An 18,730-nucleotide genomic window follows, 5' to 3' on the forward strand; every position below is an offset into this window, starting at 1 on the left:
GATCCAAATTCACTTCCCCCTATCCTCCCCCACTTCGAGAAGTATTTAGCCTAAACCGAACTTCCCCCCCACCAGGATTTAATATGCTGCAGGCAGGGGGGACGGCAGGGAAGAGAGAAGGGGGGTAGAGAACTAGCCCAGATGACTCAGATGTTCTGTCAACTTACTACCTTGAGACTCAGTGAGCCGTGCGCTGCCCACATGGAAGGCAAAAGTGTTTATAGGGGGATTAAAGACAGACTGACAGCTCTGACTGAAACCTTCCAGAAATGACAGCCAACTTGCTTGGGCTATAAGAAAGAAGACCTACCTCTAGTCCAAACCTTGAAATAACCTAGAAATGAGTGACAACCAGATTTCACAGAAACCCTAAAAGACATGAGTGACCACTTCCAACCCAAACTGTTTAGAAATAAAGATAACTCATCTTACCTTGCCCCCTTCGATCTGGGATTCACTCCCAAATTTCCCAACTGCTCCGGAAGAGTTCATGATTTTCCCAAACTCTCCAAACAGATTACGATTGCAGGGCTCGCCCCCTCCTGATGGTGAAGAAGAAGGAGAGACGGATGAAGGGAAGGACGAAAAGGGACGAAAGAAAAAAGTAGTCCCTTAGTTCCTTGTCTTCAGCTGCTTGTCGTCTCCAGTTTCCACTGGCTGCCGTGGCCAGCCATCTTCATTCAGAAAATACCCTTATTCCACACCGTGATCAGAGTGAACACACACACAGACTGACCAAAGGTGGAGGTATATACACACCCACACACACAAACACGCTCACACACACCATTCAGAGGTGCACAGTTACAGACACCGGCACATGTTCCATGATCCGTTATCTGTTAAATCAGTAGCGCCCCTGCTGCCCCTCAGGCAAACCATTCCTGAGTGTATCTGAGGAAAACTGCAGGAGTCTCTCCTAGCTGGCTCGCCTTCTCCGTGCCACTCCCCCTGGTCATCTCCACGCACTGCCACCGCGGCCAGAGTGTGTGTAGGGAGAACTCGCCGGGGCCAGGCTCAGTGTGTGTGTGTGTAGCAGGGGGCGTTCCCCAGTGTGTCAGCGTCTCTGCATGTTGGCTGCCTGTCAGATTCCAGTTTGCCTGTCGGGTCCCTCCCTCCCTCTCTCTGCTTGTCCCTCCCTCTATGGCTCCCCCTCCCTTTATGGCTCCCCCTCCCTCTATGGCTCCACCTCCCTCTATGGTTCCCCCTCCCTCTATGGCTCCCCCTCCCTCCAGTTGTAGGAGTTTCTCTTTCACAGCTTTCGGCAGTTTTTTTTAGCTAAACTCAGGCCAGCACTCACACAAAAGACTGTGTCCGACTGCCCCAGCACTAAATGGCCAAAAGGATGTGGACACCCCTGCAAATGAGTGGATTTGGCTATTTCAGCCACAACCGTTGCTGACAGGTGTATAAAATTGAGCACACAGCCATGCAATCTCCATAAACAAACATTGGCAGTAGAATTGCCTTACTGAAGAGCTCAGTGACTTTCAACGTTGTACGGTCATAGGATGCCACCTTTCCAACAAGTCAGATTGTCAAATTTCTGCTAGAGCTGCCCGGGTCAACTGTAAGTGCTGTTTTTGTGGAGACGTCTAGGAGCAATAACGGCTCAGCCGCAAAGTGGTAGGCAACACAAGCTCACAGAATGGGACTGCCTAGCGCTGAAGTGCGTAGCTTGTAAAAATTGTTGATCATCGGTTGCAACACTGACTACCGAGTTCCAAACTGCCTCTAGATGCAACGTCACCACAAAAACTACTTGTCAGGAGCTTCATTAAATAAGTTTCCATGGCCGAGCAGCTGTACACAAGCGCAATGCCAAGCGTCGGCTGGAGTGGTGTAAAGCTCGCCCGCCGTTTGACTCTAAAGCAGTGGAAACGCATTCACTGGAGTGATGAATTACGCATCACCATCTGATGGACAAATCTGGGTTTGGCAGATGCCAGGAGAACGCTACCTGCCCCCCATGTATAGTGCCAACTGTAAAGTTTGGTGGAGGAAGAATAATGGTATGGGTCTGTTTTTCATGGTTCGGGCTAGGCCCCTTAGTTCCAGTGAAGGGAAATCTTAACGCTACAGCATACAATGACATTCTAGACGATTCTGTGCTTCAACTTTGTGGCAACAGTTTGGGGAGGCCCAGTCCTGCGAGCCTAGCTTAATCGGCCAACATCAGGGCCCGACCTCCCTAATGCTCGTGGCTGAATGAAAGCAAGTCCCCGCAGCAATGTTCCAACATCTAGTGGAAAGCCTTCCCAAAAGAGTGGAGGCTGTTATAGCAGCAAAGGGGGCCGACCTCCATATTAATGTCCATGATTTTGGAATGAGATGTTCGACAAGCAAGTGTTCATATACTTTGGCCATGTAGTGTATGTTCAACAGAGTGCATCCAGTCTTTTTTCCCCCCTCCCTCTCCTCTTTTCCTCCATGAAGCTCTAGAAATTACACTGTTCCAGAACATTCCCCTCATCTCTTCTCTGAGGCTGTTCAAGCTATTAAAGTGCACTTCTGACATTGTGGCTCCTTTCGTATCTTAATTTTAGTGTGTAGAGCGCACTAGTAGACCAGTTCATTAGCGGCTCGTTCAGGCCTCATTAAATATGAACAGATTGGAGCACTTTATTAATATATTGATGACCAGTGTTTAGAGCAACCAGTAATGCATATTTGACTACTTGGTTCAATGATGGATGATAATCTAACCTATCTGAATTAGACTAAATTGACAAGGGGAAAGGCAGTCACTTAAGGATTTTTTTAATTGGTAGAACGACCACCTCTTGCCCACCGCTTTGAATGGGAAAAAAGGATCAACAGCTCCCCCTAGGGCTGGGCGATATAGCCAAAATCTCATATCCCGATATAGGTCATTTCATGTCACGATAGCGATGCATATATCACGATATAGCACATTTTCTGTAATAAATAAATAGTTTATATAAAATGACCATATGTAAAAGGCCTACTTATTATTACATTTTGTATTATACTCAACAAATAAAAGGTACTTACTCATATTTGATTATTTCTCCTTTAATTTAGAACCTTTGTGCAAATCTTCAATTAAGCATGTAACAAAATATAAAATATTAATGAATAAAATCTAAAAAGGTCAATAGAAAACACCATAGTTGCAAACAAAATAAATATAGGCCTAAAAAATATATATATATACAGTATATATATATTTATAATTACTTTTTATTTTGGGGGGGGGGGCTTGCCTGTTTTGCATGTCATTTTTGCATTAATACGTGTCACACCAATTTGCATTTGGTACCTTGGGTCGAGTGTATAGCACCAACTCCCGAAACCCACGTTTCTCGCCCGTGAAAATTGGGGCCATGCCGTTACAACTTACAGTCTGACCTCTGTGATTGCCAACAAGGTTTTTGCCACCAAGTACTAAGTCATGTTTTGCAGAGGGGTCAAATACTTATTTCCCTCATTAAAATGCAAATCAATTTATAACATTTTTGACATGCGTTTTTCTGGATTTTTTTGTTGTTATTCTGTCTCTCACTGTTCAAATAAACCTATCATTAAAATGTTAGACTGATCATTTCTTTGTCAGTGGGCAAACGTACAAAATCAGCAGGGGATCAAACTGTACATATGCAAAGACAGCTGTTATCTCCTTCCATCTTCGTGATTCTTTGCCATATGGTGTGGCGAGGGCAAAGGCCTCTTGCAACGTCTGATATGGTGGTTTGTTTTGAGCACTCAACTGTACTTTTTTGGGTCTCATCCGTTTACTCTCTCCGTACTGTTTCACTTGATTCTTGCGTAGGTGGTAAAAGAGGTTAGTGGTGTTTGAGTCTGTTGTCGGGACCGGCCTGCGGCATATTTTGCAGAGGACGGTTTTATGGTCTGTGTCAGACTTTTCATAACCAAACCAAGTCCATGTGACAAAAGTAGCCCCTCTTTTAGGTACGAGTTTCACGCCCTGACCTTAGAGATCCTTTCAATTCTCCATTTGGTTAGGTCAGGGTGTGACTAGGGTGGGCAATCTATGTTTTCTATTTCTTTGTTGGCCGGGTATGGTTCCCAATCAGAGGCAGCTGTCTATCGTTGTCTCTGATTGGGGATCATACTTAGGCAGCCTTTTTCCACCTGTAGTTTGTGGGATCTTGTTGTTGGTACTGTGATGTTTAGCCCTACTAGACGTTACGTTTCGTATCTGTTGTTTTTTCGGTGTTCATTTAATAAATAAAAATGTACGCCTACCACGCTGCACCTTGGTCCGATCCTGCCATCAACGATCGTAACAACGAGCTCCGTGTCTCTGTGCTCCTCCATGTTTGTTTGTGTTGCAAATATCCTTCCACACGGCACATGTGGAAGAATGCAAAGCGACGTCTAATTGACGAAAAACATTGCCGTAAAGAGTGTGATTTGCGACACAACGAAATAAAATAGAGCATAATATGAAACGATAGAAAAACATCTATCGTCACACGATATATATATCGTCATATCGCCCAGCCGTAGCTCCCCCTATTGATATTGGTTGGATTTTTATTTGACATGTGATGTAACAGGAAGCCACAATAAAGGAACAACCAAGGTGACAAGGAGACCACATAGCAGAGTAGCATACACACACACACAAAGATGTGTATGGACACAGCAGGAGCGTCAGGAGCATCACAATAATCTAATTTAGACGTGCTCACTCACAGCGGGGGGGTTAGGAAGCACTTGGATGATCCTGACCTTTCAGCTCAGCTACAAATCACGCTGCTCTCCAAGCTGGACACTGCTCATCAGCATGCAAACACACAAAGAACAGAATGAAGAGGGGAAACACACACACACACACTGGCATATTCCCCTAATTGGAACTCTCCCTTACTTGCCATGCAAATTAGAAAATGATCCAACAATAATTTAAACTCACAATGCCCTGATCACTGAATTCAGAGTCAATAGTAATACTTCAAAGCAAGGCAGTATAAATACTTAAAACTGTCATCATTTAGCACAAAGCTTCACCACAGCATCAAACAGAAATTCATATTTCATTGCAAATGTTATAAATTCCCCGGCTAATGTCCTCCCGTTTATTTCACTAGGGGGTCAAAAAAGAACTGTGTTGAAACCACGTTGATATTCTAAGAGGACGATATTAAAATAAAATGAAAAGAATTCAAACAGCATGAGACAAATTGGGAAGATGAGCTGTAGCAGGAGACAAAACGATCAACTCTGTACTCAGAGTATATCAGAGGTGCTGCTGGGCTAGGTTTAGACAGAACTGCTCTGGCCCTGCGAAAAGACCTGCATGTATGATTCATGAAGCGGTACATTGGGAGCTGGTTTACTTTCTAATTGAGACTCAAAGAAATGGTATGGAGTGTGTAGTCTAGTCCGTCTCCCTCTCTCCCTGCCCAGTGAAAATTAAATGAGAACAATGATATGGAGAATAGACCCCTTCTTCCCTCAAAATGTTCTCTTTTTCCTGAGAAGTTTTCTAGGCAGATAGAAATAATGTGTTCACATAATGACACTTGGCTGTTACTAGTGCAGACCAACAGGTTAGTAGTGGAAGAAAGCTCACATACCAATCACTACACAACATGGAAATACAATCTCCCAGAACAATGTAAAGCAATATAGTACAGCATGTAGGTAGACAATTTTAAATGTATTTTTTATTTTATTTAACCTTTATTTAACTAGGCAAGTCAGTTAAGAACAAATTCTTATTTACAAATGACGGCCTACCCCGGCCAAACCCTAACCCGGACAACGTTGGGCCAATTGTGCGCCGGCCTATGGGACTCCCAATCACGGCCGGTTGTGATACAGCCTGGAATCGAACCAGGGTCTGTAGTAACGCCTTGAGCACTGAGATGCAGTGCCTTAGACCGCTGCGCCACTCAGGAGCCCCAAAATACAGCTGAGTATGTAATAAAATATGCTCAAACAGAAAGCGATTCTCCAACCAGACTAAAATGAGAGCCATCCCTGAAGATAGATTGCATGTTACTCATCCAATCTACACAGCAGTGTAAAACAGCCAACATCCTCTCCCCTCGCCCACATAGATATCCAAGACCCACTGCCTATGCAGTGGTCTCTGGTCTGGTCTCTAGCTACATCCACTCCAACCTGGCAACCCAGCTCTATGCTACAGGGCTGACATGACCTAGAGACTTTCCCCACAAAAATACCATCCATCTCTTTCATCCTCCTGTCCCGTCACCTCTTAAGCTTTACTTACCTCATCACTAACACACAGTCCCCTCAACAGCCTTCCAACACCCACATGTTATTTCAAAAGAGCCATTACAACTTCAAACTAGGCCAACACATCACAGCTAACACCTTGTTTACAACTGACCGAGCTTGGAGGACAGTGTCTGTGCAGTGCAGTGGTGCTGGCTGGGCAGATGTATTGGAGATTCGCTAATGCTTTTCTGGGCACTTTTCCAAGAGGTACAGAAAAGAGGAGTGGCACTGGGAGAGGTACAGAGTCAATGACACAGTGAAACCCAACTTGCTTGCGTGTGAAATCAAATCAACTGCAGGGCAGATAGCAATAAAGCTAGCAGAACTAGCACACAAGGAGGGCTAGGAGTTGTCGGCAGATAGCGATAGGCCTAGCCTTGCACACAGGGAGGGCTAAGGTTTGAGGGCAGATAGCGATAAGGCTAGCCCAGCACACAAGGGGGGCTATGGGTTTAGGGCTATCCAGAGATATAGACACTTATCCAAACAGTGCAGCAGCTAGCCCCCATAGAGGAAGGACTGGCTAAGGGCCAGGCTTGGTGGTGCCATTCTTTCTCTACCTGCTGAGTAAAGGCTTTTAATAACAGTGTATGATCTATTGAAAAACTCCCACTAAAGCAGGAAGACATAATGCTGCTATAAGACTGACATAACACCTGGCACAACTGGTTATGACATCCACAACTGGACACGTCTATTAATTGTGCGATTTTGACCATGAGTTAGGCACAAATTGATTCAGCTCTTCCTCAGCTCAGCTGTAAGGTCAAAACAACATCTGCCATTTTGAAAGAAGTGACTGAGAAGGATAGCTTTATTGTACTACTATCCTGTGGACGTTCCACAACTTAAAGTCTAACTTAATTACTTTTTGTACTTAGGGGAATTTAATGTTTTCCCTTTGACATTTCACAATGATAAATACATTTACCAATCCAGGAAGAGTGGGCCATGTAATTTCTACTCTCTGGCTCATTGAATGCCAGAGGTCAAGTTGAGGCTGACCTCTGGGCTTAATGCCTGGACAAAAGTAATTATTGTCATCAAGTAATGGGTAAATACAATTACTCACATGCAGTGACATACAGCACACAGAGAGATAGATGGCAGAGAGCTTCCCTGTGATCGATGCTAAGATCAGGATTAGTGCCTGCTTAGGAATGGCTGAGGCTTGTGCTTTTTAAAGAGCAATCTAAGGCACATATAAGTCATCCATTACAGCTTTATACCACATAGTGCTGATGGAGACTTAAACAGAGGCGCCAGAATAACCAAGCTGCTTCAGACTGATACATGTGCCATGTATCAGCCTGCCTGTGTCTGGATTCATACTGGGTAGGCTATGTAGAAACTTGAGTGCTCTTTGGGAGGATGGTAAAAATGGGGGAACAGGCTTTGCAAGACCACTAGCCAGGCTAGCTTACAACTCGCAACTCACAAACATCAAACAAGACATGAACCAAGGCTGGTGTGGAAAAGGGAGTGTGTGTGTGTGTGTGTGTGTGTGTGTGTGTGTGTGTGTGTGTGTGTGTGTGTGTGTGTGTGTGTGTGTGTGTGTGTGTGTGTGTGTGTGTGTGTGTGTGTGTGTGTGTGTGTGTGTGTGTGTGTGTGTGTCTGCGTGCGTGCGTGTGTGCGTGTGTGTTCCCTGAGGCAAGAGAAGAAACAGGAGGCTCGGGATGCACATTCCTGTTCTGGATCATTCCCCTGGTGACTGTGTATCTTCCTCCCCTGCCTACCCCTCTACCTATTCCTCTCCCCGTCTTCCTTCCCCTCCTCCATTAACATGTGGCAAGACCGCTCGGCTGTGTCTACATCCTCTCAGCATGACCGCTCCTCCTCCCCTCATCCTCCAAGCACTTCTCTTCCTCTGGTAAAAACACTGTTCCCTCCGTAAGCTCATTTTGTCAAAATACACATCCTCCTCCCTACACTCATCAAACACTGCATAGTTAACTAACATACAGTACCAGTCAAAAGTTTGGACACACCTACTCATTCAAGGGTTTTTCCTTATTTTTACTATATTCTACATTTTAGATTAATAGTGAAGACATCAAAACTATGCAATAACACATATGGAATCATGTAGTAACCAAGAAAAAGGGGTTAAATCAAAATATATTTTATATTCTTCAAAGTAGCCACCCTTTGCCTTGATAAACATCTCTACACACTCTTGGCATTCTCTCAACTACCTTTACCTGGGACGCTTTTCCAACAGTCTTGAAGGAGTTCCCACATATGCTGAGCACTTGTTGGCTGCTTTTCCTTCACTCTGCGGTCCAACTCCTCCCAAACCATCTCAATTGGGTTGAGGTCAGGTGATTGTGGAGGCCAGGTCATCTGATGCAGCACTCCATCACTCTCGTTCTTGATCAAATAGCCCTTATACATCCTGGAGGTGTGTTGGGTTGTTGGCCAGGACGCTCTTGAAAAATCAGTGAGCCCTTCCTGGTTAAATAAAGGTTAAATAAAATAAATAAAAAATTGAAGAATATCAAATATATTTAGATTTGTTTAACACTTTTTTGGTTACTACATGATACCATTTATGTTATTTCATAGTTTTGATGTCTTCACTATTATTCTACAATGTAGAAAATAGTAAAACAAGTTAAAAAAAAAAAAAAAAAACGAATAAGTAGGTGTGTACAAACTTTTGACTGGTACTTTATATTAATTTGTCTTTATGCTGTCTTGGATGTCTAGAAACGATCCATTAGTAACTGTATATTAATGTATTAGGATTACTTTGCTCTATTTTGGGGCTTGGCTGATGCCCTGGTGTCATATCATAGAAGGATTTCATACTGAGACACCAGATGGAGACCAGTAGTGAGAAAGATACAGCAAGCTCGGCACTTCCGCTATGGACAAAACCTCACCATCCACACCAGTGGGAATATTACACATGTATGATCATTAAAGAGAAACTGCCATATAGAGACAGTTTAAACAGGTCTATATACTGTCCAGTGCCTTGTAAAAGTATTCATCCCCCTTAGCGTTTTTCCTATTTTGTTGCATTACAACCGGTAATTTAAATAGATTTTTATTTGGATTTCATGTCATGAACATACACAAAATAGTCCAAATTGGTGAAGTGAAAAAAATACTTTAAAAAAAAATTTACAAACTGAAAAGTGTTGCATGAATATGTATTCACCCCCTTTGCTATGAAGTCCCTACATAAGATCTGGTGCAACCAATTACCTTCAGAAGTCACATAATTAGCTAAATAAAGTCCACCTGTGTGCAATCTAAGTGTCACATGATATATATATATACAACAAAATAGGAAAAATGCCAAGGGGGGTAAACACTTTCGCAAGCCACTGTAAGTGGCATGTAATTTAGATCAGACAAAAGTGTCTTGCAAAACACTAGTGTAAAGAGAGATCTGACTATGGATAGCCTATTTCAGCCTGTATGGTTGCAACCTGTGGCTTTAGCTTCCCATACATTAAGTTGTAAAGTACTAGAGCATGCTACACATGAATGGAATTAATAAATGACAGTGGCCTTCTCATGAATGGGAGGTTATATACTAGTGCTGCCGCTGCCAGTATACAGTATTCAAGGAGGATGGGATTTAATGTAATGGTGGAGGAACAAGTGTGAGTGTGTGTGTGTGGGTGTGTATGGGCGGACAGCATTACAGAGCAAAATATCTCTTTGAATCACGTATTAAAGCATTACCCACTATGAGATTGAAACCCCAAGCCATCTCAGGTAGCAACCACTGTTTTCAAGAAACCGTTAAATAGACAACATTTATCTCACTTTGCAATAATCAAGTGTCACAACCATTTGACTCAAGGAATCTTGATTTTCAAGGCCAATCTAAGGTTGCATGAAGATAGAGTGAACTACTTGAGCGTTTCGAAATCGACAATCGACTAGCATAAAAGTTGCTGAATGCAGTGTGCCATCTGGGCTGAGTGATTGGTGGGTCAACGGTTAATGAGCCCAATAATGAGATGGCACTAAACTGTGTGTGTGTTTGTGTGTGTGAGGCATGAATCATGGGTGTGATCAGCGAGTGTATCCCAGCAGCGCTGATATGGCACTTAACTGTGTGTGCGCATCCATGTGAGCATGTCATGTGTGTGTTACACATGCCTGCAATCCCGGGGAACATGTATGTTAGGGATGATTAGATGGTGTATGAGAGAGAGAGAATGAGGGAGAGAGGAGGCATGCGTCCCAACACTAACGAGATGGGCCTGTGTGTGCTGGGTTCAGCATATTGGCCAGGTTTTCAATCTAGAGTACCCTCACAGCCAACCTTTATACAATCATGAGTGGTGATGGATCGAGCTTGGCTGAAAGGCAACAACACTTGAGTGCTCCAGTTCATTAGTACTTCCTCAAAAGAGGGAGAGGAATATCAAGATGTGCTCAACTGAGACAACCCACCACAGTAAAGTATTTACCGAAGGGCTAGAAAATATATTACAAGGCCACATGGTGTACTCAAGAATGGTATAGTGTGGGATTTCTTTGTTTAACCTATGAGGCAGCTAGGCCCGAAAGAAGCTCAGCCCTCAGGCTAAAGACAACTACAACGAGTAATCATGAATCAAATCAGGGCCCTGTCCCAATACTTAGGCCTACAAATTCTCCTTTCCTTCCTCCCTTGCAGTTATCACAGAGACACAGACGTGGTTGGAATAATAGCAAAATAAGTGAAACTGTCACAAGGGTTGGATTGATGACAGCAACAGGTGTTTTCACTTATCCAAACCCCAACAGGCTACCACAAGGAAAGAAAGAAGGGTGCAAGTACTCAAACAGGGTCTGAGACTGTTCAGAAAGAGAGTCCTCTTTTCGGGGTCAAAGTGCACAGAGCTGTCCAAATAAAAAAGGGATTTGAAAAGTTTAGGTTTCAGTTCAATACGGTCAGAAATTCCCATTGACAGTGATATACCATCCTCATTGTTTAATCTGTTTACGTCCGCTGCATGTGTCCAATGATTCCATTGACAGTGTTAATCTGCCTTTACAGCCCTTGTTGGATGCTGGCTTCAGCCAACAAGGTAACAGCATTCCCTTAATTCCCCCTAACTAGCCAATAAAATACCAGCTAATGAATAGGAGTGTGAATGAACTCTAGCTGCAATAGAAAGCAATCTGCAAAACCAGGAATTAAGTTTCTTCTCAGGGAGATAATGACGTACACATTATTTCCCTCAAAACACAATGTTGTTTGCTAAGTGTAGAGGGAGACGAAGTTAGGTAATGAGTGTTGGGTGAGGGGGCATGGGATTCTATTCAACCAGGGAAGGCAATGTATTCTCTGCTATACACGACGGTGACTGATGCACATAAACATTCATTCACTCTCACATACGCCACGCACACGCACTTCTATTCACACAGGAGAAAATTAAGGATTCACTCTGGACTCATCAGCTGATGTATAAAACCATCTCTTAATATTAATAAATGGCCTTCAACGACAGAACATAATACAAGGCCTCCACATACTAACAAGTCACATGGTCTATGTGAGTGCATGAAGGAAGTTAAAACTTATCCTAAATCACACATTTGGACCTTTTACATGTAGGCCTTTCATAAACATATATAAAAAAGGACCAACCCTGGCATGAAAATAAAATCATTGGCTACATAGCATCCTTTCTGTACGTTCTCCCTAGTCTGAAAACATCCAAAAACATGACACGAACACGTCCATAAAGTCCCAGGTCGACCTACAGACAACCAAAGCATTGATAGTTACACATCATCCCTGTGTCAGCAACCAGATGTTCCATTAGGGCTGTAATCGAAACGGCTGTATATAGCAGTGCCAGCAGGACAAGCCCCTAAAGTGGGGCTTCTAATTGCGTGTGTGTGGGGGGGGGTGGGGGGGGTGACTAGTGACTACACTTTCTCACTCAGACACAAACATCACGCTCTGTCACTGACAACTGATAACGTTCAACCTCACATTCTCTCCGGTGCCTGTGCTAATCTACACAGACACGGTGTCATGATGTTAATCTCAGTAATAAACCACTAAATGATTTATGTGGGTCCATAAGGACGCCCAGCCCTGAAAGCTGATATAGGAAGGGGACATGGCAGCTCATGAGACTGCCCCATATGATTCATAATAAATATGGTTGCATTAATGAAGGGGTGTGATGGTGTGAGCACTGCTCAGGTAAGGTGATGGAGATTATGCTGATACCCCTAGGATGATACTCCTCAAAGCTAAGTGACAAGGAGAGCCCCGATGTCACGACTTCCTCCGAAGTTGGTCCCTCTCCTTGTTCGGGCGGCAATTTTTTCCATTTGTTTTGTCTTGTTTTCCACACACCTGGTTTACATCTCCTCATGATTACTATGTGTATTTCGCCCTCTGTTCCCTCCATGTCTGTGTGGGGTATTGTTAATTGTCTAGATTGGCACGCATCCGGCTGGGTTGCGCCGGGTTTTATTTGTACCCGTGATTTGTGGCAGCCGGTACTTTGTACTTGGTTGTTGTACTTTGTGCTGCCTCACTTGTTCTTTGGGCATTTGTTTTTGTGACGCAGTTGCGTTCTGTTCTTACTATTGCCTCAGTAAAGTGCTTCTTTGTTCACTAATCTCTGCTCTCCTGCGCCTGACTACAATATAGCAAGTAAAACACTGGAATGGTAGATTTGCATGGAAGAATGTGCAAAGTAGAAATAGAAATAATGGGGTGCAAATGAGCAAAATAAATAAATAAATACAGTAGGGGGATGCGGTAGTTGTCTAAATTATAGATGGGGCTATGTACAGGTGCAGTAATCTGTGAGCTGCTCTGACAGCTGGTGCTTAAAGCTAGTGAGGGAGATAAGTGATTCCAGTTTCAGGGATTTTTGTAGTTCGTTCCAGTCATTGGCAGCAGAGAACTGGAAGGAGAGGCTACCAAAGGAGGAATTGGCTTTGGGGGTGACCAGAGAGATATACCTGCTGGAGCGCGTGCTACAGGTGGGTGCTGCTATGGTGACTAGCGAGCTGAGATAAGGGGGGACTTTACCTAGCAGGGTCTTGTAGATGACCTGGAGCCAGTGGGTTTGGCGACGAGTATGAAGCGAGGGCCAGCCAACGAGAGCGTACAGGTCACAGTGGTGGGTAGTATATGGAGCTTTGGTGACAAAACAGATGGCACTGTGATAGACTGCATCCAATTTATTGAGTAGGGTATTGGAGGCTATTTTGTAAATGACATCGCCGAAGTCGAGGATCGGTAGGATGGTCAGTTTTACGAGGGTATGTTTGGCAGCATGAGTGAAGGATGCTTTGTTGCGAAATAGGAAGCCAATTCTAGATTTAACTTTGGATTGGAGATATTTGAGTTTGAGGTGCGGGAGGTTCCATGCACCAGCTACACCCACCGCATGGCACCCGACCCGAGAGTTGGAATCCTTACCCGGACCAAGCAGAAAATGTATTGCGATACACCACTGTGTTTCTATAGTCAAAAGAGTTCTGTGGGTTTGAAAAGTTATCTTGCTGAAGAGTAAAGACACAGGGATGGTGTCACAGTTAGAATAAATGTAATTTCAATTTAATCAATCCAGGAAGTAATCTTAAATTAAATTAACTTCTGGAATTGAGAAATCCTCATTATAGATGAATGGCTACGTTGCCCAGTCTTATGCACAGCTCTAGAATTACCCTCTCCTAATCATAAACAGGGGGTACCATGATGTCAAGCCATACAGGCAGGTGGTTACTATAAACAGGAGAGGAGAATGTGAGAAAATTGCGTTATCATGAGCAGCACTGCCCTCTAGAGCAATACCAGGCTTACTACACCTACCCTTAATTCATTCCCCCCCTTTTATACAGCGACAGTCCCTTCCCAGTAGGAGATTATATTTATTTTCAATGGTTCAACTTTCACACAGCATGACAACACTTCTCAGGGTTCTGTGTGTTACCTACTACACTGAGTATGAGGGTTGGAGGTGCCAGGACAGCTTACATAAACACTGTTGTCTGTTCTGGAATTCCAATTTCTTCAGACCACCATTCATTACATACTCATTCCTTCATCATTGGCCGTAATAAAGATCTCATAACTCAGAGGCTAAGTAGTCAGCTGATACTCCCTGATCTTACCGTTATGTCCTATATCAGGGTTTACCAAATGGTGGGTGGCACTGGCAGCCAATTTGTACTGGGCCGGAGAATGGCTTGTGACTAGAAACAACTAGGCCTAATTTGCTCATTGGGTGGCTCACAAGAAAATTCTAAAGGAAACATCCCAGGAATCAATACAATGCAATGCTACCACCAGCACTACCAGCGTCACCAGAGGCATACTCACTGTGTTGGCCAGCTCCAGGTAATTTCCCCCCAGGGGGACACAGCGGGCGCTGGTCTGGGACAGGAGCATATGAAGGGCAGCCTGCTGTTCTAGGACAGTCCCAGGCGGTTCCAGGACCTTCTGGAGGATGGCTGGCTGCTGCTGGGTCTGTGTTTGCCGAGGCTGTATGTCTGGACTCTGGAGGTCCCTGGCCCCAGAGTCGTACTCCCAGCTCTCTGTGGCCCCTGACAGGGCCCCTAGGGGACACATGTTATAAATCAAAACTAAATAGGTAGTAACTCATAACTAATAAACACTGTCAAGGGTTTACACTCTCAACCAGATCTGATTTAAAAGAACCTCAGTCTACATGTTTTTCTGCATGCCTTATTGCTTCCCTGTGCAAGTAGATTTACATTTTTTGTACTCTGTGGATTACTTTGAAGTGGTTTCATGCACATGTAAAGTGGGTCGAGTTAGGCTGATTGAATTAGTCACTATAAATGGCACATGTTTGTGAATGGGCTTGAGGTAAACATTCCTGGTCATTATGCTCTCATTTCATTACACAATAATGAGCACTCCCTGATGTTCCAGGAACAATTAAAACAAAGGTCACTGAAGGTTTAGGCTAGCAACAAAGCTAAAAACCTTAGCCTCAGTCATGCAGGTTATGTTGTGGTTGTTAGAGGTTTGGTGTCAGTTATTTATGGTTAATGACTGTGGTATAAGAGTAAGTGGTAGTTTGTGGTTAGTTGTTGGATGTTAGGTTTAGTTGTTTGGTGTTGCCTGTTCTTAGTTGGTTTTATGCTTGTAGGCAGCTGTGATTAGTTGCCGTCTCTTGTTCAACAATACCGTTTCCAATAGTGCCTAATCGTGATTGGCTATCTCCAAACTCACCCAGGCTGTTCTCGCTGCTGGTTGGCCAAGAGGCGATGTGTTCCCTGAGCTTCCTAGTTTCAGAGTCCTGGGAGCTTTGGGAGAGCTCGCCCTCTTCCTTGCGGATCTCGTTGACCAGCTGCATGCGGCAGCGGGTGAAGTCCTCGAAGGAGATCTTGCCTCGCTCATCCGCTCCCAGCTGGCCCATGATCTCTGCCACAGACTCCTCCATGTTTAGCTGTCTGCACACCATCAGCAGGTCATTCCTAACAGGAGAGAGGGAGATAGAAAAAGAAAGGGAGAGAAGGACATAAGATAGAGAAGGAAAGAAAGGCAGAGGGAAAAGGAGAGGGAGAGAGAGGAAGAGAATGGTTTTCAATTGTCTGAAGAGTGGTGTACTAGTTTCAGCACTAACCTGAACTTCTGATACATTAACCAGGGCACCAGCCTGAGAAATGTGCTTCACTTCTCAAAGAAGTTAAAAGTAATATTAGGAAAGGTTTAGAGGGGCTAAATGGGTTTCTTAGATGAAGTTGAAAAGCACACAATTCGTGTCAGGCAAAATATATTCCCCTAGACAGGGGATTTGATCCCTGTATGCCCTTCAAGCTATAGTTATTTAGCACAATGGATATCTTATTCATCAGTTTCATGTCTAAGGGTTTGTATGCATGGTTCATTTTGTCACCTTTAATGCCTTACAGAGGCAACAAATCCATTTTATACAGTGCATTCTAGGCAACAAATAGTATCTCAAGTGGCTAAGCAAACCATGGGTTTCCCTGTAAAAACAGAAGAACGGATGTGTTTGAGTTGAGTCAAAAGTGCCAATACTCTTAAGCTCTAGCTCAGGAGTTTTCTCTGTGATCTTGACTGGCTTATGCCATCTTGGTGTGTCTTTGGGTGCTGCATCAAAACCAGTTGCTGTGATCGGCGTTGGAGGGTTGGTGTTTATTTACAGTATGTAGGCTAAGGCCTCGTCAATAAACATGGGGCCGCGGGAAAGCAGTATTGAACAGCATTAGTGCATAAACTATTAGAACATGAGCATCGATACATTTTCTTGTAACAAGCTAAAAACTGGATGGTAATTATTATGATATTGTTGGTCACATAATAAGAAGTACAGTATGTTATTGGTCAACAGTTTATTCTATTCTGGAGCTAGTCAGTGGTCTACTGTCTGGGGGTCTAGTTTCATCTAGCTAGATTACTGTTGGAACATTTGCATCGTCAAACGGAAATTTGAGTAGCTAGCGAACTTTCAAAACCTCAAGCCAAACGCCATGGCATGCAGATGTTTTGTAGGTTGCCTTTGCCAGTTGTCGAGCCTGAGCATATTTCGAATACCGAGGTATGGTTTCGAAGCGGTCAAAACAAAATCTGAGAAATTGTTCGCTACTGAACTCACCGGAAAATGAAATTAGTTTATATTACAAAACTAAAGCAAAGAATCGCAGCTAAATAAATTGTAATAATTTCAGCTCGTAGCTAACGTTAGATGTATGGACAATAGGTAACATTAAATTATAAATCCACCTTGTAGTTAATAAATAGCCTACCTGTTGATGTATCCATCACCGTCGCCGTCGCAAGTCAGAAACAACCGCCTCATCCTCTCCTCTTCGCCGGTGCTAGATGTGTCACTACTACCGCTACTCACACTCACAGCCGCCATGAGCTTCCCTCAATAAACACTGTAATTTGGCTACTACCGTTTCTAGTATCCAATCTCAAAAAAGTAACTGCTCCTTCATCACACTTCCCGTAAGTGTAGGCTAATACCCGGCACTGGGTTGAATAGAATCAAATGTAAACTTGGGTTTAGGTCACTTCTGCGAAAAGAAGGGTGCAGCGTGTGCCGTAAAAGTCCAGCTCGACATCTGTTGGGGGTCAGCGAGGGCGTTAAAATGCTTTTGGGTAAACTGTTGGTGAGGCGGAGTGGGTTGGTCTTTCGGCAGTCTAGCAGAGCATTGCAATGCACTTTGTAGGTTATTGTCCTGTGCAGCATTAAAACTATGCACAAGGATTGCACATTTGATAGTTCAAATACCAAAACTGTTGATAACTATTTATTATTTAAACAAGAGGACTCTCAATAAAGTTACCACATGTATGTTGTTGCAAAGTAACAAAGCATTTCATTGATGAAACATGAATACCTGAAGTAATATAGGCCTAGCTAGGTAATAGACCTGTATGTAATGGCTGTGAGCTTTTTACAGAACACATTTGCCTAATGATCCATGTGGTACAGCAAACTGTCCATAGAATTCAAGATAACATACATATAATAGATGTAGGCTATGATGTAGGACTGGCTATCTCTATGAAACCATCTTTCCCAGCAAAGAACAGGAGACTTCATCATGTCTGAAGTCTGGACTCTGAACAAATGTAGTTTGTGGATGGATCTTTTCCCCCTCTTGTACTCTACTCTGTCTTTGCTCAGCTCCTTGGTTTAACTGCTGTAACTGACCAGATAGTGAACCTGGTTGTCTGCTTGACTCGTGACTTTGCATTAGCCAACTGAGCTGACTCCTAGGTGCCTTCAGGTCGAAATGTCACACAAGGTCACCTGACTATAGTTCACCGAACCACCTCTGCTTTCACCCCTTCCACTTCCTACATTGGTGCTGTGACTCAGATTATGTCTACATCAATTGCTCAAGTTTCTTCAAAGAGGAGGTGCTTCGGTCTATAGCCAGAGGACTCCTGATATCTCCAGGAGTGATACTGTTAGTATAATTTTTGTCTTAATTTGTTGTTGTCTAGTACTGTCTTTTTGCTTGCTAGGGCCATCTACTTTAAGTACCATCTGTCTTCCCAGTAGCCTACTTGGTGTTTGAACTGCTGAGAGCTCATACCTTGCAGTTGACACATCAACCAGGATTAGGGGGCAGGGCAATTTGTTACTGTTTTTGTTTTCGTAATCAGTGGCTGTATTGGAGGGGCAGTGGCATCTCCTCTCCTAGTCAATTAGTAGTGGGAAGTGTACTCTTCCCCTCTGCTAGGCAATTAGCAATTACAGTTAGTGCTTCAGTCTCCCCTGTTTTCTCAGCGGTGGTCTCGTAGCCAAAACTAAGACGGTTCTGTCGAGTTGATCTGTGGAAAGAGAAGACGGCGCCATTAGTTATAAATGTCTCCAGCGAACAAAACATATACAACATTTGTAAAGTTTTACCTTCAATTTCAAGCAAGGCTTGGTCTCCAGCAGCATTTGGAACTGCCGATCTGCAGTCAAGAATGCCAAGTTCATCTCAGCCGATGCTGCCCTTCAGTCCCGAGAAATTGTGGCCCAGATGGAGACATGGATCACCCAGA

The 18,730-nt window shown here is 43.7% G+C and overlaps 1 protein-coding gene across 2 annotated transcripts in view; it reads right to left on the bottom strand.

Annotated features, from left to right (window-relative positions):
- The window catches only part of LOC129864094 (colorectal mutant cancer protein-like), a 148,472-nt gene extending 130,996 nt beyond the window's left edge, over nt 1-17,476 (bottom strand). Inside the window, exons 1-3 of one of the 2 annotated variants that reach the window (XM_055936691.1) lie at nt 16,969-17,476; nt 15,428-15,672; nt 14,549-14,784 (exon numbers count right to left, since the gene is read on the bottom strand). In XM_055936691.1, coding sequence (XP_055792666.1) covers nt 14,549-14,784; nt 15,428-15,672; nt 16,969-17,084 — 597 coding nt within the window. In that variant the 5' untranslated portion in view covers nt 17,085-17,476. Of the gene's footprint in view, nt 1-432; nt 1,076-14,548; nt 14,785-15,427; nt 15,673-16,968 lie in introns of those variants that run through there. The other variant, XM_055936692.1, reaches the window with a different exon arrangement.
- Between the last annotated feature and the right edge of the window lie 1,254 nt (nt 17,477-18,730).

The sequence above is a fragment of the Salvelinus fontinalis genome, chromosome 10, assembly GCF_029448725.1.
Source record: "Salvelinus fontinalis isolate EN_2023a chromosome 10, ASM2944872v1, whole genome shotgun sequence".
In the NCBI taxonomy this organism is placed as follows: domain Eukaryota; kingdom Metazoa; phylum Chordata; class Actinopteri; order Salmoniformes; family Salmonidae; genus Salvelinus; species Salvelinus fontinalis.